The sequence below is a fragment of the Nelumbo nucifera genome, chromosome 3 (genome assembly GCF_055504915.1).
Source record: "Nelumbo nucifera cultivar China Antique chromosome 3, China Antique-T2T, whole genome shotgun sequence".
NCBI classification, from domain to species: domain Eukaryota; kingdom Viridiplantae; phylum Streptophyta; class Magnoliopsida; order Proteales; family Nelumbonaceae; genus Nelumbo; species Nelumbo nucifera.
The window spans coordinates 35,445,630-35,471,316 of record NC_142651.1 but is presented as its reverse complement, the minus strand read 5'-3'; the positions used below and the strand labels follow the sequence as shown (position 1 = coordinate 35,471,316).

Sequence of the window (25,687 nt, the reverse complement as noted above, 5' to 3'; positions counted from 1 at the left end):
TGAGAATCCTTTCCACAACTTTCATGTGAGGGACTTTAGGAGTGTGCATGAACTGATTGACAACATGTACAACATAAGCAATGTCAGGGCGAGTAAGGGACAGATAGATCAACTTCCCCACCAGCTTTTGGTATCTTTCCTTATAAGGGTAGTCCTCTCCTACTGATTCCTGTAGGCCATGGTTCTGTTCTATTGGAGTATCTGCTGGCCTACACCCCATCATGCCTGTCTCTTGTAGAAGATCAAGGACATATTTCCGCTGGCATATGTAGATGCCCTCTTTTGATCTAGCAACTTCAATCCCAAGGAAGTAACTCAGCTGACCCACATAATCACCATATCATCCACATAGACAATAAGTGCTGTAAGTTTTCCATTTCTCTTCCTTATGAACAAGGTATGATCTGCCCCACTTTGAGTATAACCACCTTTCTTCATGGCCCCACAAAGCTTCTCAAACCAAGTTCAAGGAGACTTCTTAAGACCATATAGTGCTTTTATCAGTCTGCACACCTTCCTACCAAACCCATAACCTAGTGGAGGATCCATGAATACCTCTTCATGTAGGTCACCATTTAGGAAGGCATTCTTCACGTCCAACTGATGTAGCTCCCATGAGAAATTTGCAATTAATGACAATAGAACTCGGATTGTGTTGAGTTTTGCTATTGGAGCAAAGGTTACTTTGTAGTCAATCCCTTATTTTTGAGTAAACCCTTTTGCTACAAGTCTGGCCTTGTACCTTTCAATGGACCCGTCCTCCCTATGCTTTACAGTGAACACCCACTTGCATCCAACAATGCTTTTCCCTTCCGGTAGATCCACTAATTCCCAAGTCCTTGCTTTCATTAAGGCTTTCATTTCTTCGTCTATAGCCTCTTTCCATCTTGGGTTGGATACTATCTCTGAATACCTAGTAGGAACATGCACAGAAGAGAGAGCAGACACAAAAGAACAATAACGGGGAGACAAATGTGAGTAAGACACAAAATCAGCAATGGGGTGTCAGATAGTACAAGAACGGGTAGGCTTACGAAGGGCAATAGGAAGATCCAAGTCAGAGGGATGTGTGATAGGATTACTTGGGGTTGCTGAGACAGGTTGATCCGAGTCCAATTGGTTGTTGTCATGAGTTGGAGGACCTTGTTTCCTTCTGTTGTAGGTGATTCTTATATCTTTCTGCTGCTTTCTAGAGTCTTTAGTAACATCTACAACATCACTAGTAGTAGCTGGTGCAATGGGAGCCTCATTAGATTCACCCGGGATACCACAACTAGGAGGATCAGGAGGAGAAGGTGGAATGTCCGAGGCAAAAGGAGGCACAAAGGAGGGAACAGAAGAATCCTCTTCCATCCCGCTAGTCTCCCCTTGAAGAGGATTCTGGGAAGAATGAAAATAGGATTGAGACTCAAAAAAAACCACCTTCTTTGTGACATATTTTTTCTTGGTGACTGGATCATAACACTTGTAACCCTTCTGTGTAGGAGAGTACCCCAAAAAGATTCCTTTCGTAGCCCTAGGATCCATTTTGGTCTTCTTTGGATCCTTTACATGTATAAAGCATACACAACCGAAGACTCTCGGTGGAAGAGAAAAGTCTGGAAGATGAGGGCGAAGGACAGAGAAAGGAGTTTTCATCCCCAATACCTTGGATGGCATTCGATTTATCAGATATGATGCAGTAAGGACTGCTTGAGACCAATAGTTTTGGGAAACCTTGTGCTGAAATAGTATGGCTCGAGCAGTCTCCAATAGGTGTCTATTCTTGTGCTCAGCAACCCCATTCTATTGGGGGGTACTAGCACAAGATGACTGATGGATCATTCCAGCATCCTCCATAAACAGATTCAAGGACCTTTCAAAGTATTCAGCTGCATTATCAGACCTGAATTGTTTAATTTTCTTGCCAAATTGTGTTTCAACCATTTTGTAAAATGCCATGGTTACCCGTGGCACTTCATCGCGTCCTTTTAACAAGTAGATCCATGTGCATCGAGAGTAGTGATCAATAAAACTGATAAAGTACCGAAAGCCATCAACAGAAATAATGGGTGAAGGGCCCCAAACATCAGAGTGGACTAAATCAAAAGAAGCTTGAATTTCATTACTAGAAATTGGATAAACAGTTCTACATTGTTTTGATAACTGACAAACTTCACAAACTAAATTTTGACTTGAAATCTGTCCCATGGAAGAGGAAGTAACTGTGGATGAGTGTTTTGAGCCATCACCACTGTGACTGGCAACCAGATTCCCACTTGCAGCTTGACCCTTCTGATGCTTTTTATCTTTCTTCAAAGCAGCTGGTTTCAGATGTGGATAGAGAACCCAACAAGTCTCTTTCACATGCCTTTCTCCTCCATAGTGGGTGCACTTCAGATGTCTCTTGTCCGAGTACTTATTCCCCTTTTGATTTGTAGAAATTAGGGCCGAATGTTCCACAGACTGTTCAACTGGCTTAGTTTGAGTATCAACTTGCATCTCTTTTCTCCTAACCTCTTCATTCCTCACGAGGTAGTAGACATGATGTAAGTCGGGCATTTCATCCCTTCCCAGAATTTGGGACCTTATGCTCTCATATATTGGATCTAGGCCAGCCAAAAATTTAAATGCTCTTCCCTCTTCAATTTGTTTGTCATGCCTTTCCTTGTCTCTGGCATTCTCCCAATCAAGAATGAGGTGATGATCTAGCTCTTCCCATAAACCTTCTAAGGCAGCAAAATATGTTGCAACAGTCATATCCCCTTGCCTCAAGGCAGCAATGTCTTGATTCAATCTATAAATTCTGGCATTATTTTTTCTCTGCCTATAAGTTTTAGACACTTTCTCCCATATCTTGGCAGCAGTGGAGAAATGTTGAACAGTCCTAGCTACGCTTGGAGTCATTGAAGCTGTGAATAAACCCTAGTTGATTATAGGTCAAAGTAGAGAAGAAGAAAGAAGAAAGAAAAGAGAAAGAAGAAGAAGGAGAGGAGAAGAGTGTTTGGCCAAACTAGAAGAGAGAATGTTCTTAGTCACTCTCCTAGTCGACCCACTTGACTTTTATTCATAAAACTTGAGTTACAAGAAAGACAATTTTGTCCCTCATAGAAGATGGGACACATAACTTAAACTCAGATACAATAGACCTTTCACTTTCAAGAAAATACACCAGAATGACCAAAATACCCCTGACTCGAGCATTCTAACACTCCTCCTCAAGCTGGAGAGTATATATCATATAGTCCCAGCTTGTTACAAATGTAATCTATTCTTCCCCGAGACAATCCTTTTGTGAAGAGATCTGCCCATTGATTTCTTGAGCTCACATGAGATGTAGTTATTACCCCACTTATCACTTATTCTCTCACAAAGTGACAATCCACCTCAATATGTTTAGTTCTTTCATGGAAGATAGGATTGGATGAGATGTGAACAGAAGCTTGATTATCACAGTATAGTTTCATGGGTTTGTCAATTGAGAAACCCATCTCTTGTAGTAAGTTCTTCAGCCATATTAGTTCACATGTGGTATGGGCCATAGCCCTGTACTCTGCTTCCGCACTACTTCTTGCCACCATTGTTTGCTTCTTGCTCTTCCAAGTTACAAGATTGCCACCCAGGAAGGTACAATACCCTGTGGTTGACCTCCTGCTTGATATAGAGCCAGCCCAATCAGCATCTGTGTACCCTACTATCTCAAGAGTTCCTCCATTTTGGTATAACAAACCACGACCTGGAGCACCCTTTAGGTACCTATCAATTCTCAGAACAGATTCCCAGTGAGGAACCCGGGGATGTTGCATAAACTGACTCACCACACTCACAGCAAATGATATATCTGGTCGGGTAATGGTCAGGTAGTTCGACTTTCCCACCAACCTTCTGTATCTTCCATGATCATCAAACTCTTCACCTGCATCCACACTTAACTTGGCATTGAGTTCCATAGGAGTCTCTGCTGGTTTAGCACCTAACAACCCTGTTTCTTCAAGTAGATCAAGAACATATTTTCTCTGACATAGGTTGATCCCCTATTTTGACCTCGCAACTTCTATTCCTAAGAAATACTTCAGCTTCCCCATATGGACGCCCAAATATTGCGAAATAAAGGGGGCGAATTTCAAAAATTTTTCTCTCCCTTCAACTGGGAATCGCATTCCCTATTTAGAAAATCATATTTTCAAGGATCAATCTTGAACCATAAACTGAACCAGATCTGAACCAAAAGGAGTGGGAGAGAGGTATACCTGATACAGAGAATTATTATCTCTCAATGGAGGTGTTCACGCCCAAGGAAGGACCCAAAGACTACTCCCACTAAAGATGGCACAGTGCAGGATGGAGCAGAATCAGCAGCGTTCTCCAAGAACCCGATCCTTTGCAAGGATAGCTGGATGGCACGTGAGCACTGCTTCCAATCAGTCCTTTCACAAAGGGCTGATATCAAGATCAAATCTTGATCTCTCCTACAAAGTTGGAGATCGAACTGGAGGTCTGGCGGCGGCAGGAAGGAGGCGGCAAGAAAGAGTTCTGTAGAGATTGCAAAAAACTTTCTTCTGTGATTTCAGCTCTGAAGACTAGAGATCTTTTTCTCTCTTGTGTTGTGTGTCTAAAGGCTGTCGCCCCCTCCTTTTATAGGCTTAAAGGGATCAGCTCCTAATCCCATTAGGAGTTGCTGATCCAAATCATGTTTGGATCAGAAGTCCCTTTAAGTGATAAGAGAGAACCCTTATCTTATCTGTAGATTGGATCAGCCCTCTCCTAATCCTATTAGGAGGCTCCCAGATCTAAATCTTATTTAGATCTCGAACTCTCTGAGTGGATAGGGTCAAGGCCCAATCCTACCAACTGATTCAATCCCAGATCCACCCCTCATTTAAACTGATTAAATCAGCCCAGTTCGAAGTGGGCTTTCGGCCCATTAAGTTTGTGTGTTCACTTAGCCTTCCAAACTGCTGCCCAGTTGGGCCTCCTTGTATGGCATGGGGCCCAAACATTGATCTACACATCTGCCACATGGGTTCGGCCCAGCCTTTGTTACAAGGCTGGCCGAATACACTGCTATGGACAGTGCACCCCCTGAAACCCATCAAATGGGCTCTATGGGTCCAACACTTACCCTAAGTGGTCCCTGGGCCAAGCCACCTTGTAACACCCAGGGATTGTGGGCAGATGCAAGATTAGCCCATCTGGTATTGCCCTCAATGGTCTTACACTCAACCTCTCAGCCCATAATGATCAAACACTACCCGACAAGAGAGGACCTCTCCCTCGGCTGCAAGGAATAGTGTTGCACTCTCTGCTTATATGGATCCCGGGAATGAAAACCTTTTTGAAAACATTTTAGAAACCATAATATATATACTTTTATATCTCATATAAAATATGTTTTGCAAAACAAATCTCAACGATTGAAATCGGCTGCTGGCAGTCTTGGTTTCCATCAGGGAGAGTGCATCCCCGATCATTACCTTTGTCCGATAAAGGGGTTGATCCTGTCACTATGATTACCCACTCAGATGAATTCTCAGATTGTCCCAACATACCCAGGTTTTGACCCCCGCTAAGGATCTCACTGATTGGTACATCAAAGACAGCCCAATCCGACACCTAGTGTAGTATCATAATTGAGTCTAGGGGTCGGGTGTAACTTTCCAGTTTTTCCCATTAATCTCCAAGGTCCAAGGCAATACTGGAAATCTGGTCCGGTTCAAAGATTCAATTAATCCTACACTGTATGTGCCTAGGGTCTCACCCTGGTAGCTAAGACAGGCCACCCCAACCGACTTGGTGGCACAACAGTGTCAGCCTTATCAGGATAGGTCTCCCCAGACCGACCCACCGGCTGTGAACATTCTAAACTAACACGAGTCTCATTAAGTGTCCAGTTTAAGGGTATTACACAGAAACATACCAATGGAACATGAATCAAATATGTACTTTTATTCATTTACAATAAACTCATAATGTACATCATTCTGATTGAAGCTAAGGGCATACAAAACTGTCTAACACAATACCCTTGTGCAACCTCCTATAGGAGGGGACAACTTCCCAGTAAAAGAGATTTAGAGTAAGCCCATTCTACCCAAAGTTCAGGCATTGTGTTGGGAGGTTTTTCTAGGTAAGGTGAACACTTTTGACATGATTCAAAAAAGGAGGCCAAACAAATGCCTCTCTCATGTGTATTGTCTTTGTTTTGCAAATGATGAACCCCTATCCCATTTATTGTGTTATTGTCTTGTTGTGCTATTTGTATGGGAATCTTTTTGCTCTCTCTTTGGGTGTAGGTGGACCACTCCTCAGGATGTAGTGAGTTTCTTCAGCCTAAATTTTTAAGGCAGCTATCGAAAAGAGAGAGAGTGATGTGGAAATCAGTTAGGCCAGCGGTGGTGTGGACTATTTGGGCTGAAAGAAACACAAGAAATTCAATGGGAAGCACAGGTAAAGGAAGAAATTGTCAAAACTATAAAGATAAAAGTGGCACACTGGATAAAAACATTAGAGATCTTCCAAAACTTTACAGTGGCTGACATATTAAGAACGTGGAATGAAGTGGCACACTATTCTAAGGTAAAATGAAAAAAAAAAAGGTGATGGAGTGGAAGTCCCCAGCTAGTAATAAAATCAAGTTGAATTTTGATGGGAACTCTTTAGGAAACCCAGGAGTGGCAGGTGTTAGTGGTGTGTTTAGACACATTCTAAAGCCTTCAATGGGTTAATGACCTAATGGGTTACCAAATATCCCTCCTCCTAAAACCAGTGTCCCAAGCAACCCCATGGACATAATTATTGGTGAATTTGGAGACAGGTTCTGACTTGTAAGAAGAAATAGAGAAAAGTTTTGGAAAGCACTCCATCAAATGAGTTTCCCTCACCCACAAATCTTCCTAAATTTGGTTTTGTTCCTAATGATGTATATTTGACTTTGACATGTATATTTTATGTCTTAAAATTTGATTATTTGTATTTGACTTTGAAAATTCACTTTCAGTTTATCATTTGATGGTCATGATGATGACAATGCTTTTGAAATACTTGATGGGGCTGCCTTGGATGGCATTGCATCTACAAGGGTTGGTGGTGGTAATGTCAAGGACATCAAATCTGTTTCACATCAAATTCCAATATGGCTATCATGTTCCACTCCTAATGAATTTATTGTATGTGCTCCATAATGTATTTAAATAATATCAAATTCTATTGGTGTGGGTTTCTCTTGTATTATGTATGAACTGAGCATTGATATTCTAAACTTGTATGTAGGAAGCAATTAAGAAAAGTGATGCTGCTCTCCATGTGAAGTATATGTACACCATGGTAGAATGCCTTAGCATGCTGGAAAAAATTGCGGCTACTGGTGATATAATATGGTATATTTTTTGAGTTACATACATACTGGATTTTATTTGAAGCAACTTTTTGGTCTTTTCCTGGAGTTGGTTCCAGCAACAACATCCTATAGTTCTTTACTTTCTAATGTTTTTCATTGTTAACTGATTAATGCCTTAACACTCTTGTTTTTGTTCTATCTTTTTCCTTTTTTTTGCTGGGTACATTGTTTGCTTGAAAATATTACCTTCCCCAGAAATTTTGTTAGATGCATTATTTGTTTCTGTAGTTGCAAGATATGAATTGAGAAGGCCAACCTATGTATGGAAACTACATACATAAGATTATAAGGAATGCCATTTTCCTACAATTAGTAGTGTTGGTTCGGCTGTCTTAATTTGTATGTTTATCTTTGTTGGGTCTTAAGTCATTAGTTATTGGGCCTTAGTTACTGGGCCTAATCTTATTTAGTGTTTATTTTGACTAGGTGTCCCATCACTAATCAGGGGCATTCTGGTCTATTTATGTAACATTATGTAATGTTCTTATATATAATAGATTAGGGCTGGCTGAGAACACTTCTGCCACCCATCTCATATCTTCTTATTCTTCTTCTCCTCTCATTCGACAGCTCTATTTCAGCAAACAAGTAGTTTAATGCTCATGTTTTGTAAAATTTCCACATCCATTTTACATGCAAGCGAACAATGTAAAAGATCATTTTCCAGGAAATAATTTGTTTCCCTTCATTTTTCGTTTTGCCAAATCATCATCGTCATCATCCAAACCTTATCCCAACTATGTGGGGTTGGCTACATAAATCCTGTTTTGCTTGTCTGTTCTATTTAATGCCATATCCATTATTAAATTATTGGTGCTTAAAATCATTTCTTACTACTTATGCCCATGTCCTTTTTGGTTTACCCCTTGCCCTTCTAGCCTTTTCAGCTTGTAACAAATCACTGCTTACAGGTGATTTTTATGGTCTTCAATTCACATGGCCAAACCATCTTAGTCTACTTTTTCTCATTTTATCACCTATTGTTGCTACTCCTGAGTCATGAGTTCCTATGAATGACTTCATTTCTTGTCCTATCCTCTCTAGTTTTCCACTCATCCATCTCAGCATACACATTTCTGACACACTCATTTTCAGGACATGTTATTTCTTGACTGCCCAACACTGCTCATTTTTTGTTCTTCCAAATGGAACCTATATATTTTCTGCAGTACTGTTTGGATGTTCGAGAGCTGCTATTGTATTACAAGATGTTGAGAGTGCACTTGTTAGTGTAAGGGTAATTTATTTATTCTATTCAAGGGTTTAAGTGTGATTTGTGTACATAGAATAAACGATAATTGAGTGGGACATGCTTGATATTTTTGGTGCCCCAAACATTCCCCCACTTTTCATCCTCCTCTTCTTCTTGTCCACATCTCAACCTTACTAAGAATTACCAAATTTATTGATAACTTTGTACCAGAAGAAACCCTAGATCAAATTCTGGTCGTTGCTACTTTGTTTGACTGCTAATATCATCACCTCTGGCAGCTGAACTAGACTTAGAACCTTTCAATATTGCCATTTGGATGAATGTAGGAATCTGATAGTTTCCTCATATGTGACTGAATCATTTCTAGTACCAACATCAAACCCGCATTCTTGTAGATAACAAATAAAGTCCGTGAAGATGGCTCATCTTCTTACCCTTTGGGACTTCTTTAATGGTACTTCCACTAGTGAATTGTCAACAGCTTCTGCAAGAGAGTGTATCTAACAACTCCTATTTCTACAATCTGGATTGGTAATGGTGGAAAATAAAATCTATACCCCTTGGATCTCTTAGAGTATCTAACAAATTATTATTCTCAAATCCAACTTCTGTAATCGTTTATATAGTTTGGCTTCTGCTCATCAAACATGCAAGTGATTCAGATTGGGCTTTTTACCATTCCATAGGGGGAATGGTGTCGTACAAACTATTCTACTAGCTTCTTCTTGTGGTTTATAGAAACCCTCTAATCGATGGATCGAAGGTGGCAGTTTCAGGTGGTATGGTGAACAGATTAGTGCAGGATTGATTTGTGTAGTTTAAATAAGTGGGTTATATGGGTGATACAGTGTGAAACAAGTAATGATCAGTTGCAGACCTAGTGGTATGTGTTTTTGGTGAATTACTAGTGAGTGGAGTTTTTTTAGGGTATCTATGGGAGACAACAGTGAATACAAATCTAGTGTTACGATTCCCTCTAATTATCTTAGTGTGCAAATGACCTCTATTAAACTGAATTGTGAGAATTATGTGCCTTGGGATAAATCTATAGAAGTCTTTCTTAGGGATAAGAAGAAGGTGATGCATGTGAGAGGAAAACCCCTTAGTTGATTCTCAGGGGTACATTGAGTGGGAACAAGAAGATGCACAAATTATGACATGGTTGTAGAATAGTATGGAACCCAAGATTAGTGTGAATTTTATGTTCTTAGAATAGTATGGAACCCATGCAAAGAAGCTTTACTCTAGACAAGATAACACTATCTGAGTATATCAACTTTACTAAGAGTACTTTAATTTGTAGCAAGGTAATCTGTTGAAGATTAATTAGTTTTATGATATTTTTCTGAGTAGATGTTTTATGTTAGTTGTTAGATAGGAGGTGGGGACCACAGTAGTTATGTGAGTCCAAATTTTATTATGTTTTTTGAGTGTTATATATGTTGTTTTATGTTTTGCCACCCTATAACGGCATAGTTGTCTTTGTATTGTTCTATTATTTTAGTATAAATAATAAGTGAAGGGGGTGACCAGATTATTGCTCTCTTTTCTTTCAACTTCTCTTATTCTCTTCTTCTCCTTCTCTCTTCCTTCTCTCTTCAAGAAACTACTTTCTTTCATATTTTTTAATTCAGCAGATTTCTACTTGGTATCAGAGCATCGGCTAGGGTTTCTTGAAGCATTCTCATGCAGCCCTAGATCAGACGACTGCATGAAGTAGTAAAGGGCTGATTGATCTGCTATAGATTGCCTAGTTCTTGGAGTTTTTGGTGGGATCTAGACATCAGGAAGGTGATCTACTGTTCGGCATCAAAATCAGGAAGAACTGGAGTACGGGGAAGAGTCCCAAAAAAGTTGGACTCTTTGTTTTTTATCTGATCTTGGGCGCCCAGGTATTGTTAGTTTTCTTTTGATTTTCTGAAGAGGGCGGTTTGGTTTCTGAAATTTTCTAGGCCTCCCGGAGTGATTGATTCACTTTTCTCTATTGGGAGGCGTGGGGAGGAGAGAGATTTCCCTCCAACTAGGGTTTTCTTCTTCCGGAAGGGTTGATTTCTGTGTGTGTGGTATTAAATTATTTTTTGAAAGTCTTCAATCTATTTTTTTTCTTATTGTTGAACTGTTTGAAGTAAAATGGAGAGTTGGAATACCAAGATGAAATCTACTGGTACTGTGGGACTGGGTGCTGGAGGTAGTAGTGATATTTTTGGGTCTTGGATCATTACTATAGTAAAACTTGATGGTACAAATTATTTGGAGTGGGCACAATTAGCTAAGATGGCTATTGGTGCCCGTGGAAAACTAGGGTATCTCACTGGGGAGGAGAAGAAACCTGATACAGACTCTTCCCGATGGGTGCAAGAGAATTACATGGTAATGTCTTGGCTGTGTAATTCTATGTTACCTCATATTGCAAAAAATTTCCTATGGGCTAATATTGCTAAGGAGATTTGGGATGGAGTGACTTAAACCTACTCTCAGAAGCAAAATGAAGCCAGAGCCTATCAGTTAAGAAATTAGGTGATAAGTATGAAACAGGGAGAAAAACCTCTTGCTGTGTATTTCTCCATGCTGAAAACCCTATGGCAGGAAATAGATCACTTAGAAACTGTGGTATGGGAAAGTGTAAATGATGCAACAACTTATCACAAACTAGTAGAGAGGAATAGGGTTTTTGAGTTCTTGGCAGGGCTGAACCCTGAATTTGACATTGCTATGCAGCATATTCTTTCTAGGGTGGGTGTGACACTCTCTCAGGCCTATGCTTTTGTCTCTGGAGAGGAGGGTAGGAGGAATGCAATTCTGAGACAGCTTGGGATTGACCAGTCGGCTATGGTTGGTACAACAAAACCTAAGCCGAATGGAGACAGGGGGAGTAGTGAGACTAGAAGGGAAGATAAGAAGGGCTTGGTGCGTGATTATTGCAAGAAGCCTAAGCATACCAGGGACACTTGTTGGAAGCTTCATCCAAATCTTATGCCTGCTCGGATAAGAAACAAGAAGGGAAATGCAAATGTAGCCACTATAGGAGACTCTTCAGCCCCTCTCTCCCAAACTGATTGGGAATCCATTGCAGTAGCAACAGTGAGAACAGAATTGGAGAGGTTTGGAAAGCTTATGAGTAAGAAAGATTCACCCAGCTCTAGCCTTCTAGATGGACAGCAGAATGCAGGAGCCAACTACACCACTTCCTTTGCACAAACAGGTAGTTCATATGCAACTGCGAATCTTGCATCCACTTCAGGTAAAGGAGGGACCTCCCTGGATTATAGACTCAGGAGCATCTGAGCATATGACTAATGCCCCTACCATTTTCAGTTCCTATCAATTGTGCTCTGGTAGAGACAAAGTCTCTACAACAGATGGTTCACATATGCCCATTGTTGGGAAGGGGACAGTTAGAGTGGCCAATGATATAACTCTATCCTCTGTTTTACATGTCCCTAGACTTCATACCAACCTACTGTCTGTTAGTTCTTTGACAAAAAATTTGAATTGTTCTATGACCTTTCTTCCAGGTAATTGTATTTTGCAGGATCTGGAGTCAAAGAAGATGATTGGGAGTGGTCGTGAGGTGAATGGAGTCTACCTTCTGGATGAGATTCCGAGACATCAGGGCCATCATGTTAGTAGCAGCAATAGTAGTGGGTCAGAGTCAGTAAACCAGTTTGGCACAATTGCTTGGGACATCTTTCTTTTAGTTCTTTGAAATGTCTTTTCCCAAAGTTGTTTGAGTCTGTTCAATTATCTACTTTGGAGTGTGAGAGTTGTTAGTTAGGAAAGCATTGTAGACAGTCTTTTAAACCAAGTAATAAAAGAAGTACTTCTGCTGTTAATATTGTTCACACTGATGTATGGGGGCCATATCAAATCCCTTCCATGGGAGGATTCCATTACTTTCTCTTGTTTGTGGATGATTATACACGATATTCTTGGATATATTTGATGAGATCACGTGATGAGGTTCCTAACTTAGTACGACAATTCCACCAGATGGTTCTCACACAATTTGGAGTTAGACTAAGGTTTTTAGATCAGATAATGCCAAAGAGTACTTTGAGAAGGACTTAACCATGTATCTCTTAGAACATGGTGTAGTTCATCAGAGCAGTTGTGCATATACACCGCAACAGAATGGAGTTGCTGAGAGGAAAAACAGACACATTGTGGAGATGGCAAGGAGTCTTAGGGTGTGTGCTTCAGTTCCTGTGCAGTTCTGGGGAGATGCAGTTCTTACAGCCGTACATGTGATTAACCGTGTTCTTTCACGGACTTTGGGGTTTAAGGTGCCATTTAGCCTCCTTTTTCCAGATAGAGGGATATTTCATATACCTCTGAGGGTTTTTGGTTGTGTTTCTTTTGTTCACATTCTTGGCTCTCATCGCAAGAAATTGGATCCTAAGGCCAAGAAATGTGTTTTTCTTGGGTATGCTCAGAACCAAAAGGGGGTATTCCTATTATGACCCAGTGTTGAGGAGCAGATTTGTCACTGTGGATGTTACCTTTTTTGATTCCACATCCTTCTTCTCGAGTGGTTCTCCTCAAGGGGAGAGTTTTGGGGAGGAGAACTCACATTCTGTTCCTCTTCCTGTTTCTGTGGTGCTTCCATCAGTTCAACCAGCATCTACATCAGTTCAGCCACCACCTGCACCATCAGTTCAGCCAGCACCTGCACCTCCAGTTTCATTACCTGAGCCACTACGGGCAGCCTCAGTAATATCAGCGCCAGCAGACGATGGTTGACTCCACACATCCTCGACCCACACCACTCTCTGTCAGTCCTTTTGAAACTCCAGATTCGGCAAATACAGTTCCAGGTATTCCTCTTGAGCCTGAGCCTGTTATGTTTTCTGATGATAATGTTTCTGTCCCTAACACCATTGTTGCAGTTGATCCCACTGACATTGATCTTCCCATTGCACTTTGTAAGGGGAAGAGAAAGTGTACAGCCCACTGCATTTCACACCATCTTTCCTACAGTGCCTTATCACCCTCCTACCGTACTTTTCTTTCTTCCTTGGATTCTGTGTCTATACCCAGGAATGTTACTGAGGCTCTCTCCAAACCTAAGTGGAAAAAAGCCATGCAAGATGAGATGGATGCTTTGGTCAAAAACCAAATTTGGGAAATAGTTGATCTCCCCCTAGACAAGGAGACAGTCGGATGTCGATGGGTATTCTCAGTGAAGTATAAGGCCGATGGCAAGATAGAGAGGTACAAGTCAAGGTTGGTAGCAAAAGGGTATACTCAGACCTATGGTGTTGATTATCTGGAAACCTTTGCACCAGTAGCTAAGATGAGTTCAATTCGTATCATTTTATCTCTAGCAGCCACCTATTCATGGCCCTTGTTCCAACTTGATGTCAAAAATGCTTTCCTCAATGGTGATTTACAGGAGGAGGTATATATGGACATTCTAGCAGGCTTTTATGAAAATGTTGGTAAAGGAAAGGTGTGCAGACTCAGAAAATCTCTGTATGGACTGAAACAGTCACCTAGGGCTTGGTTTGACAGGTTCAGAGGGGCACTCATCCGTTTTGGATACACACAGACAGTCTGATCACACCCTCTTTGTGAAGAGGAGAGATGCTTTGGTGTCAATTCTGATTGTGTATGTGGATGATATAGTGGTGACAGGAAATGATCTGGAGGAGATTGATGATCTCAAAACATCATTGCAGCAATAATTTGAGATCAAAGATCTTGGTGAGCTCAAATACTTCTTAGGGATTGAAGTTGCAAGATCCAAGCATGGGATCTTCATTTCACAGAGAAAGTATGTACTTGACCTACTGTGAGAGACTGGGAAGCTAGGGACCAAACCAACAGACACTCCTATTGATCCAAATCACAGAATTAATGGGCCGACTGCTGTATTTGTGTATGACACGACCAGATACTTCTTATGCTGTCAGTGTTGTGAGTCAGTACATGCATGCACCTCGGGTTCAGCACTGGGAAGCTATTGAGAGAATACTTGCATATCTGAAAAAGCACCTTGGTAGAGGCATTCTTTTCTCAAATCATGAGAATCTGAAGCTAGAATCCTATACAGATGCAGACTGGGCAGGATGCTTAGATGACAGAAGGTCTACATTAGGAGTGTGTACCTTTGTAGGTGGGAACTTGATCTCCTGGAAGAGTAAGAAGCAAGCGGTTGTGGCAAGGTCAAGTGCAGAGGCTGAGTATAGATCCATGGCTCATGGTGTCTTAGAACTTCTTTGGGTTAGATCTCTTTTGAGTGAGATTGGGGTGAAAGCAGAGGAACCTATGATGTTATATTGTGACAATCAGGCAGCAATCAATATTGCCCACAATCCAATTCAGCATGATAGGACAAAACACATTGAAGTTGATAGACTCTTCATAAGAGAAAGGGTAACAACTAGAGAAGTTTGTTTGCCTTATGTCTCTTCAGAGTTGTAGTTGGCTGATGTTCTCACTAAAGGGGTGGCAAAGAACAAGCTTGAACATGATCTATGCATGTTGGGAATGTGTGACATTTAGTCCCAACTTGAGGGGGAGTGTTGAAGATTAATTAGTTTTATGATGTTTTTCTGAGTAGATGTTTTATGTTAGTTGTTAGATAGGAGGTGGGGACCACAGTAGTTATGTGAGTCCAAATTTTATTATGTTTTTTGAGTGTTATATATGCTGTTTTATGTTTTGCCGCCCTATAAGGGCATAGTTGTCTTTGTATTGTTCTATTATTTTTGTATAAATAATAAGTAAAGGGGGCGACCAGATTATTGCTCTCTTTTCTTTCAACTTCTCTTATTCTCTTCTTCTCCTTCTCTCTTCCTTCTCTCTTCAAGAAACTACTTTCTTTCATATTTTTTAATTCAGCAGATTTTTACTTAATCAAAGTTTTGAGGAGTATTATGCTGGCATGAGGAATCTTCAGAATGAGTTGAATGTTTATCATCCCCTTACATCTAATGTCAAAATTCAGCAACAACAGAAAGAGCAGCTTGATGTAACCAGATTTTTAGTACGGTTGAAGGATGGAAATGAACAGGTGAGAGTAGAGATACTAACTAGGTGGATCCAAGGTTTCAAAGGCCTCCAGATGGTCCATTTCTTAGGATTCTTCCATTCCAAGGCCTCTAGATGGTCCATTTCTTCTCATAAAGACTGCAAGGAAGAGAAGTACATGGCTACAGCCCTCTCCCCCTGACACAAATTACAAGCTTCCCTCCGAAGTTGATAGACTCGGTGTTAGGCCCAGTGAGATAGAGAGCTCCAAGCCCAGTAAGAAGGAGATTCTAGGCGAGACTTTCCAGGCCCATCAAGCCCAACCGAGAACCTAGAACCCCACGAGAGCCACCCCCCCCACTTACCTATGTGTATACGCATCGCCCGCGTATAGAGTAGAGGCAGGCATGCTCCAAGTTTGTTAGAAGATATCATGAGTGTACGGCCATGCATTATAAAGGCCAATCACGTATTCACTTAGGTAGGAACGAAATTAGCTATTATCCTCTCGTTCTCTCTCTCTCTCTCTCTCTCTTCTTCTTCTTCTTCTTCTTCTTCTTCTTCTCGTCTTCTTCCTTCGTTTGTTTCAGGAGGGCGAGCTCCCTCGAATCAGCTCACCAACAAACTCGTAAGAGGAGGGGCCTAACAATTGGTATCAGAGCCTAGCGACGACGCCCGCTACAAAGTTCTTGGTGGCAGAAGAACACATTGACTGTATTGAAGGGGAGGTCCGTCAGACCACCAGTGAACTGAGAGAAATCAAGGAGACCCTCTCAGCTCTGGTAGGTCAGTTCGAGAGGATCTCATCAGGACCACGAACCTTAGAGGTGGAGGGATCAAGCAACAACGGCGTACGGCGAGGAGGAGTTTACCCCATCAAGGCTGCCAAAATCGATTTCCCATTGTGTTCAGGTGACGACCCTATCCCCTGGATTAACCGGGCTAAGTGCTACTTTGAATTTCATGAAACCCCTGCACGGAACAAAGGGTCTCCATTGCAGCCATACACATGGATGGAGAAGCCATTATGTGTACCAATGGTACCGGAAGACGCACCCTCAGACCACTTGGCTAGACTTGACCGAAACACTATGTGTGAGGTTCGAGCCATCAGGGTACGAGAATTCTAATGAATCTCTCTCCCGAGTAAGGCAGACTAGTACAGTGAGGGAGTATCAAAGGGACTTCGAAAGGTTGACAATAGGAGTACATGGCTGGCCGGAGATAGCCCTGGTGGGTTGTTTTATAGGCGGCTTAAGGGAGGAGATAAGGATAGAGGTTAACACCATGCAGCCAACCACCTTGGTGGCTACTATTGGGCTGGCCAAGCTTTAGGAAGAAAGGCTGGACCAATTACAAAGGTTGGGAAAGCTAAAGGGGCCTTGGGTGGGCTTGAACCAAAAGGGACCTTACCCCAGGGCCGAATCCAAACCAGGACCTCTACTACCCACGCCCACCACCACTCATAAGCTTGTGCCCCTACCCACCCCACCGAATAAGAAGCCAGGAGCTATGTCCCTTCTATACAGGAAATGATCGTGGACGGAGATGCAGGCCCGCAGAGAGAAGGGACTCTGCTACAACTGTGATGAGAAGTTTGTTCCTGGTCACAAGTGCAAGACTCAACAGGTGTTCCTACTTCAAGTAGAAGGGGAAGATGACAATAACCCAGACAGGAGATTCAGGTATATAGCAGTTGGAGGTGGTACCGGAAGAGGAGTACTACATCATATCTCTACAGGCCTTGGTGGGTTACCAGGCTCCCAGAACCATGCGGGTAAAAGGGTTAATAGCTGGGAAGTGTGTTGTCTTGATCGATAGCGGGAGCTCCTTAAATTTCATAACACCTAGGCTGGCCGAACAATTGGGGTTAGCAGTAGAGCCCGTCCCAAAATTTGCTGTCAACGTGGCAAATGGCCACCAGATCACGTGTGAGGGGAGGTGCAAGGCAGTGGAGTTGTGGATTCAGGGGTACCAGTTCAAGGTGGACCTACATCCATTGGAGTTCACTGGGGCAGACATAGTCTTAGGGGTCCAGTGGTTACAGTTGTTGGGGCCAGTGGTGTGTGACTGGGCCGAATTGACCATGCAGTTCACCTATGCTGACAAACAGTACTCGCTAAAGGGGATTAAGGCCCAACCCCTTGCCGCTGGTAGTATGGAAACCATACTCATGGCCTGCCAGTATGACTCCACCCCCTTGTTGATGAGCATGGGTTCAATGCATTTTGGGCCCACTATGCCCACAGGAGAGGGTGAACCCGCACCAACCCAAACTCAGCAACTTCAGTTATTGCTGCAGTCCTATTCGGATGTTTTCCAAGAACCCACGACACTGCCACCCCCTCGGGTCCATGACCATCAGATCCCCATCCAACCCGGAGCACCCCCCGCCAACGTCAAACCATACCGTTACCCCCATTACCAGAGAGTAGAGATTGAGCGAATGGTAAAAGAGTTATTAGACAGGGGTTTAATTCGGCCTAGCAGCAGCCCATTCTCGTCCCCTGTGATTCTTGTGAGAAAAAAAGATGGGCGTTGGAGATTCTGTGTGGATTACAGGGCCTTGAACCGCATCACAGTCAAGGACAGGTACCCCATACCCCTGATTGAAGAGTTGTTTGATGAATTGGGCCAGGCCAGGTATTTCTCTAAGATGGACCTGCGGTCAGGTTACCATCAGATCCGGGTCCTCCCTGATGACATCCACAAAATTGCCTTCAGAACCTCGGATGGACACTTTGAGTTCCTCGTGATGCCATTTGGGCTGACCAACGCCCCTTCTTCATTTTAGAGGATCATGAATGGTATTTTTAAACCTTGTGTCTCTTTGTTCTGGTGTTCTTTGATGATATACTGGTTTATAGTTCCAGTTGGGCTTCACACTTTGAGCATTTGCAATGTGTATTAAACTTATTCCGGCACAACCAACTGTATGCTAAGCCCTCTGTTGAGCAGAAGAAGAAGAAGAAAGGAAGGAAGAAGGAGAAGAGAAGAGGTTGCAGACTTAAGGCCTCAAAAGAACAACTTCATGCGAGTGAAGCATTTGTATTTATACTATACTGGCCGTACAACACAAGAGGTCTACAAAATTACAAAAATACCCCTGCGGGCACTAAACCTGTTGTTGAGCAGGAGACCAAGAAGAAGAAGAAAAGAAGAAGGAGAAAAGAAGAAAAGGAGAAGAGGAAGAAAAATAAGAGGCAACTGAGTTAAGGCCTCAACAAAACTTAGCTTCAGTCGAGTGAAGCTTTCTATTTATACTATTCTGGCCGTACATAACAATATGTCTACAGAATTATGAAAATACCCCTGCGGGTATTAAGCCTGTGTTCAGTACATATAATACACCTGTTAACACTCCCCCTCAAGTTGGGGCATAGATATCAATCATGCCCAACTTGTCACAGAGACCTTGATGTCTGGAATGGTTTAGCCCTTTTGTAAATAAGTCTGCAAGTTGGTCTTCAGAGCTGATGTATGGAGTGCATACTTCGCCTGTGATGATTTTCTCTCTGATAAAATGCTTGTCAATTTCAATGTGCTTTGTTCTATCATGTAGTACCGGGTTGGCAGCGATACTAATAGTTGCCTTGTTGTCACAGAATAGAGTCATGGGTTTACCAACTGGAAAACCCAACTCTCCCAATAGATTCTTTATCCACATACCTTCGGCTACTCCGTGTGCCATTGCACGGTACTCAGCTTCAGCACTGGATCTAGCTACCACGGTTTGCTTCTTACTCCTCCAAGTAACAAGGTTCCCTACTACAAAGGTGCAATAACCACTAGTAGACCTTCTGTCACTTTGAGATCCAGCCCAATCCGCATCTGTGTAAATTTCAACCCTCAAGTGTCCATGTTTTTGGAATAATAAACCAGCACCCGGGAACTTCTTAAGATACCGTAGTACTCTCTCCGCTGCTTCAAGATGGGTGGACCTAGGTGCATGCATGAACTGGCTGAGGACACCAACAACATATGCTATGTCTGGACGAGTCATAGAGAGGTACAACAATCTTCCTACAAGCCTCTAAAATTGCTTCACATCCTTAAGTGGTTCACCTTGACTGTCACTTAACTTATGGTTGGGATCAATGGGAGAGTCGGCTGGTTTAACCCCAATCTTTCTCGTGTCCTTGAGCAAATCTAGGACATATTTCCTTTGGGAGATGAAGATACCCCTTGTTGATCGGGTAACCTCAATCCCAAGGAAGTATTTGGTGGGTCCTAGATCTTTCACCTCGAATTGAGTGGCAAGGAAGCCCTTCAAACTTTGAATTTCATCCTTCCAGTCACCAGTAACAATTATGTCATCCACATATACTATTAGGGCAGCCATTGACTAAGCCACTGTCACAGAAGGTAGCATCAGCAGATAATGTGGCAGACCCATTGACTAAGCCACTGACACAGAAGGTGTTTGAGAAACACGTGGAAAGTCTGGGACTCCGGCTTGTACCAGATTGGACCTGAGTGCAAGTGGGAGCTGTTAGACAGTTTTGTATGCCCTTAGCTTCAATCTGATTTGATGTACTTTTGATATTTAGTGTAAATAAATAAAGTGCATGTTGGATTCATGTTGTTTGGTATAATTCTGTGTAAGACCCTAAAACTGGATACTTATTGAGACTCGTGTTAGTTTTAAATGTTCACAACCATTGGATAAGTCTGGGGAGATTTATCCTGCCAAGGCTGATACTGGTGTGCCGCCAAGTGTTGGGATGGCCTGTCTCGGCCACCAGGGTAAGACCCAAGGCACATGCAGTATGGGATTACTCGAATCCTTGAACCGGACCAGATTTCCAGTATTGCCCTGGACCTTGGAGACAGATGGGCAAAAACTGGAAAGTTACACCTGACCCCTAGACTCGATTACGACACTTCACTAGGTGTCGGATCGGGCTGTCTTTGATATGCCAATCAATGAGATCCTTAGCGGGGGTCAAAACCTGGGCATGTTGGGGCAGTCTGAGAATTCATCTGAGTGGGTGATCATAGTGACAGGATCAGCCCCTTTGTCGGACAAAGGTAATGATCGGGAATGCACTCTCTCTGATGGAAACCAAACTGTCGGCAGTTGATTTCAATCGTTGGAATTTTGTTTTGCAAAATTTATATATGATATATATATATATATATATATATATATATATATACATACGGTTTCAAAATGTTTGCAAATGGTTTTAATTCCCGGGATCCATGTGAGTGGAGAGTGCAGCACTGTTCCTTGCAGCTGAGGGAGAGGTTCTCTGAAAGCTAAATTACTGTAGCCGAAGTAGCAGAAAAGAGAAGAAGAAGAAGAGATGCAGGAATGTCGAACTTTTCACTCAGTCGACAGTACTATTATTTATATTATGGTGTAGTACAATGATACAGGAAGTTACTAGAATGCCCCTGATTAGTGATGGGACACCCAGACAACTTAAAACATTAAACAGGATTAGGCCCATTAACAAAAGGCCCAGTACAGGACAACTTAAACTTAAGTATAGGCTAATAAGAACTCTTATCAGCCGAATACTCATACATACAGAGACTTCAATCCAACACTCCCCCTCAAGCTAAGCATGGATATCAATCATGTTTAGCTTGCCAAGCATGTCCCTAAACTTTGCTGCTGCCAGCCCTTTAGTCAGTACATCCGCAATTTGCATCTCAGATGGAGTATAAGGCACACAGAGTTCACCCGAGACAATTCTTTCTCTAACAAAGTGCCGATCAATCTCAATATGTTTTGTCCTGTCATGCTGCACGGGATTGTTGGCAATGTTGATGGCAGCTTTATTGTCACAATACAGCCTGAGAGGACCTTCAGCCTTAATGCCAAGTTCATTAAGAAGAGTTCGAGCCATAAGAGTTCAGCAACCCCGTGGGCCATAGCTCGATACTCTGCTTCTGCACTTGATCTAGCCACTACATTCTGCTTCTTACTGCGCCATGTGACCAGGTTTCCTCCCACAAATGTACAGTAACCCGAGGTTGACTTCCTGTCTCCAACAGACCCAGCCCAATCTACATCAGTGTAGGCTTCAATTTCAATTCTATTGTTTTTCCTGAAGAGAATTCCCTTCCCTAGGCAAGTCTTCAAGTACCTGAGAATCCTTTCAACTGCTTTCATATGAGGAATCTTTGGAGAGTGCATAAATTGACTGACAACATGCACAGCATAAGCAATATCTGGCCGAGTGAGGGATAAGTATATCAGCTTCCCTACCAATTTTTGGTATCTCTCTTTATCATAGTAGTCCTCCCCTACTGATTCCTGCAGGCCATGGTTCTGTTCCATTGGAGTCTCTGCTGGCTTACACCCCATCATGCCTGTTTCCTCTAGGAGGTCAAGAACATACTTCCGCTGACATATGTAGATTCCCTCTCTTGACCTGGCAACTTCAATCCCAAGAAAATATCTCAAATGACCCAAGTCTTTGATCTCAAATTCAAAAGCTAGAAACTCCTTCAGTCTTTTTATCTCTTCCAAGTCATTCCCGGTAATTACCATATCATCCACATAAACAATGAGTGCAGTAAGTTTGCTATCCTGTCTCCTTATGAACAAGGTATGGTCTGCACCACTCTGAGTGTACCCCACTTTCTTCATGGCCCCACAGAGCCTCTCAAACCATGCACAGGGAGATTGCTTCAACCCATATAATGCTTTCCTCAATTTGCACACCTTTCTACTAAAGTCATAGCCTGGTGGAGGTTCCATAAATACCTCTTCATGAAGGTCACCATTTAAGAAGGCATTCTTCACATCCAGCTGATGAAGTTCCCATGAAAAATTTGCTGCTAGTGACAATAGAACCCGAATTGTGTTGAGCTTTGCTACCGGGGCAAAGGTTTCTTTGTAGTCAATCCCTTCTTTCTGAGTAAACCCCTTTGCCACAAGTCTGGCCTTGTACCTTTCAATGGACCCGTCCTCCCTGTGCTTTACAGTAAACACCCACTTGCACCCAACAGTGGTCTTCCCTTCTGGCAGATCCACTAATTCCCAAGTTCTTGCTTTAATTAGGGCTTTCATCTCTTCATTCATAGCTTCTTTCCACCTTGGATCAGACACGGCTTCTGAGTACCTAGAAGGAACACGCACAGAGGAAAGAGCAGACACAAAGGAGTGATAGGCAGGAGATAAATGCGAGTAAGAAACAAAATCAGCAATGGGGTGCCGGGTGGTGCAAGAGCGGATAGGCTTACGGAGAGCAATAGGAAGATCCAAATCAGAAGTATGAGAGTTGAAATTACCTTGGATTGTAGAGACAGATTGATCCGAGTCCAACTGGTTGATGTCATGAGGTTGAGGATCCCTTTTCCTTCTGTTGTATGTAAGTATCTCTTTTTGTTGCCTACTGGAGCCTTCAAGAACATCTGCAGCATCAGGAGAGGTAACCGCACAGTGGGAGCCTCACTGGGTTGACCCGGAATGTCACAACAAGGAGTAGGAGGAGAGGATGGAAGACCCGAGGTAGATAGGGGAACAAAAAAGGAGGGAGAATGAGAATCCTCTTCCATCCCACTAGTCTCCCCCTGAAGAGGATTCTGAGAAGACTGAAAATAGGGTTGAGACTCAAAGAACACCACATCTCTGGTGACATACTTTCTCTTGGAGACAGGGTCATAACACTTGTAACCCTTTTGTGTAGGAGAGTACCCCAAGAATATTCCCTTTGTAGCCTTAGGATCTAGCTTAGTCTTCTTTGGATCCTTCACATGTATGAAACATATACAGCCAAAGACCCGAGGAGGAAGGGGAAAGTCTGGAAGAGTGGGGCACAAAACAGAGAAAGGGGTTTTCATACCCAACACCTTAGATGGCATCCGGTTTATCAGATATGATGCAGAAAGTACAGCTTGAGACCAGTATTGCTTGGGGACTTTGTGTTGGAATAGTAAGGCTCGAGCTGTCTCCAATAGATGTCTATTCTTGCGCTCAGCAACTCCATTCTGCTGAGGAGTATAAGCACAGGATGACTGATGTAGTATGCCAGCATCTTCCAGGAATAAGTTCAAGGATTTTTCAAAGTATTCAGCAGCATTGTCTGACCTGAATTGCTTAATCTTCTTATTAAACTCTGTTTCAATCATCTTGCAAAATGCCATGGTTATCCGTGGTACTTCATCCCGTCCTTTTAACAGGTAGATCCATGTACAACGAGAGTAGTGGTCAATAAAACTGATAAAGTACCGGAAGCCATCAAAGGAAACAATGGGTGAAGGGCCCCAGACATCAGAATGAACCAAATCAAAAGGAGCACAAATTTCATTGCTGGAAATTGGATACATAGTTCTACATTGTTTTGACATTTGACATACTTCACAGGTTAGACTCTGACTTGGAATGCCCTTAAACAATTCGGGAAACAACATTTTTAATGAGGAGAAAGACACATGACCTAGCCTAGCATGCCAAAGATGCAGCTTAGCTATTGACTCCACACTTTCCGGATTACTAGCAGTAGATGCTTGTAAGGCTGAGCCGATGTCTGCATCCTGGAAGACACAATGAGTAGGAAAAAAGGTTATACTATAGTTCAAATTTTTGGTAAGTTTTGAAACAGACAAGAGATTTGAGGTAAGACTGGGAACATGTAAAACTGATTTAAGAGAGAGGTCCTTGCTTAGGTCAACAATTCCCTTTCCAGAGATAGTGGAGAAAGACCCGTCAGCAACTCTCATCTTATCCTGACCAGACAACAAATGATATGAAAAGAATAGGGAAGACATATGTGTCATATGGTCAGTAGCACCGGAATCAATAACCCAAGAAGTAGAGTCAATAGAGCCAGTGGCACTGAAGGCAGAGGCTGTACCTGATCTAGCAAGAGATGTAGAAGCAAAAGAATTATTTCTTAGACGGGCTAATGCCCTACTAAGGATCTCAACCTCACTAGCAGAGAAGCCCAATGTACCAGTTCCAGAGGAATCAACAACCTGTCCCATAGGAGAAGAAGACACTGTTGGTGTATTTTGTGAGTTGTCATCATTGTTGCTGGTGACAAAATTCCCACTTGCCGCAGGCCTGTTATCTCTAGAAGAAACATCTCTGGGTATTGAAGACATCTTGACTGCAGCCACTGTGTAGGTGACACTGATTGAGACTAGCCGAAGCAGTTCTGAAGGTTCTGAACCAGTTCTGGAGCAGATCTGATTAGCTGAAATGACCACAGCAGGTTCTGACAGCACTCGACTCAGTTTCAGACTTGCCGAGACTATCACAGTTCTGAAACAGTTCAGTTACAACAGCAAGCAAGGAGTTCTGGGCTGGTAACCGACCTGAAGCTAAGGGTTCTCAACTATTGTGCTATGCAGACTCCACTTGAACTTTGAGTACTGCAACTGTAAAGAGAGTGCCCTTCCTTGCGGCCAATACTAGGACTGCTGACATCAGTCCTCAACTAGGGTTCACAGTGCTGAACAATCTGGAGCTGGCAGCCCCCTAGGTAGTCTCACAGCAGTGGTGAGGGGTTTCGGACTGATAACCACCCTGAACTTGGAGCTGTTTGCCACATTGCCATGATGGTAGAAGTGTTCACAGTGCTGGTAGAACACTAGATAGATTTCACTTGGGCTGAACCAAAAACTGCAACAGTTCGGGTACAGTAGTGAGTGAACAGTTCGAGGCCGCAACAGTAGCAAGTGAACAGTGTGTAGAAGAAGCTAAGTCTGTGCGAGTCTTGCTGGAGCACCTAAGCTGTAACTGTAGAAGTAGCTAAGCCCCTTTCGGCTAGTGCTAGGACTGCTGAAATCAGTCCTCAACTAGGTCTGTCCTACACAGACCTCTCTTAGTAGCCAAATAGCTACTATTTGCTGGAAATAACCTAGTAGGACATCTACTTCTGGGTCTTACTTCCCTTGAGTCCCACAACCAAGAGAAACCCTAGGTTCGAACTTGCTTTACTCTTACACCCCTAGGTCTTCTCTACAGCAACCCAGAAAAGGGAGAGAGAAGATGAAAAGACAACAAGAGAAGAGAGTGTGTGCCGGCTGAAACCAGGAAGAAGCTAATGCTCTGATACCATGAAAGCTAAATTACTGTAGCCGAAGTAGCAGAAAAGAGAAGAAGAAGAAGAGATGCAGGAATGTCGAACTTTTCACTCAGTCGACAGTACTATTATTTATATTAT

The 25,687-nt window shown here is 42.6% G+C and overlaps 1 protein-coding gene across 7 annotated transcripts in view; it reads left to right on the top strand.

Moving 5' to 3' along the window:
* LOC104592889 (exocyst complex component SEC8-like) overlaps positions 1-25,687 on the top strand; it is a 186,147-nt gene that overhangs the window by 54,697 nt on the left and 105,763 nt on the right. For all 7 annotated transcript variants that reach the window (XM_010252442.3, XM_010252424.3, XM_019197134.2 and 4 more), the window contains 2 exons: positions 6,977-7,145; positions 7,249-7,355. In XM_010252442.3, the coding sequence (XP_010250744.1) occupies positions 6,977-7,145; positions 7,249-7,355 (276 nt within the window). The remainder of the gene's footprint in view (positions 1-6,976; positions 7,146-7,248; positions 7,356-25,687) is intronic.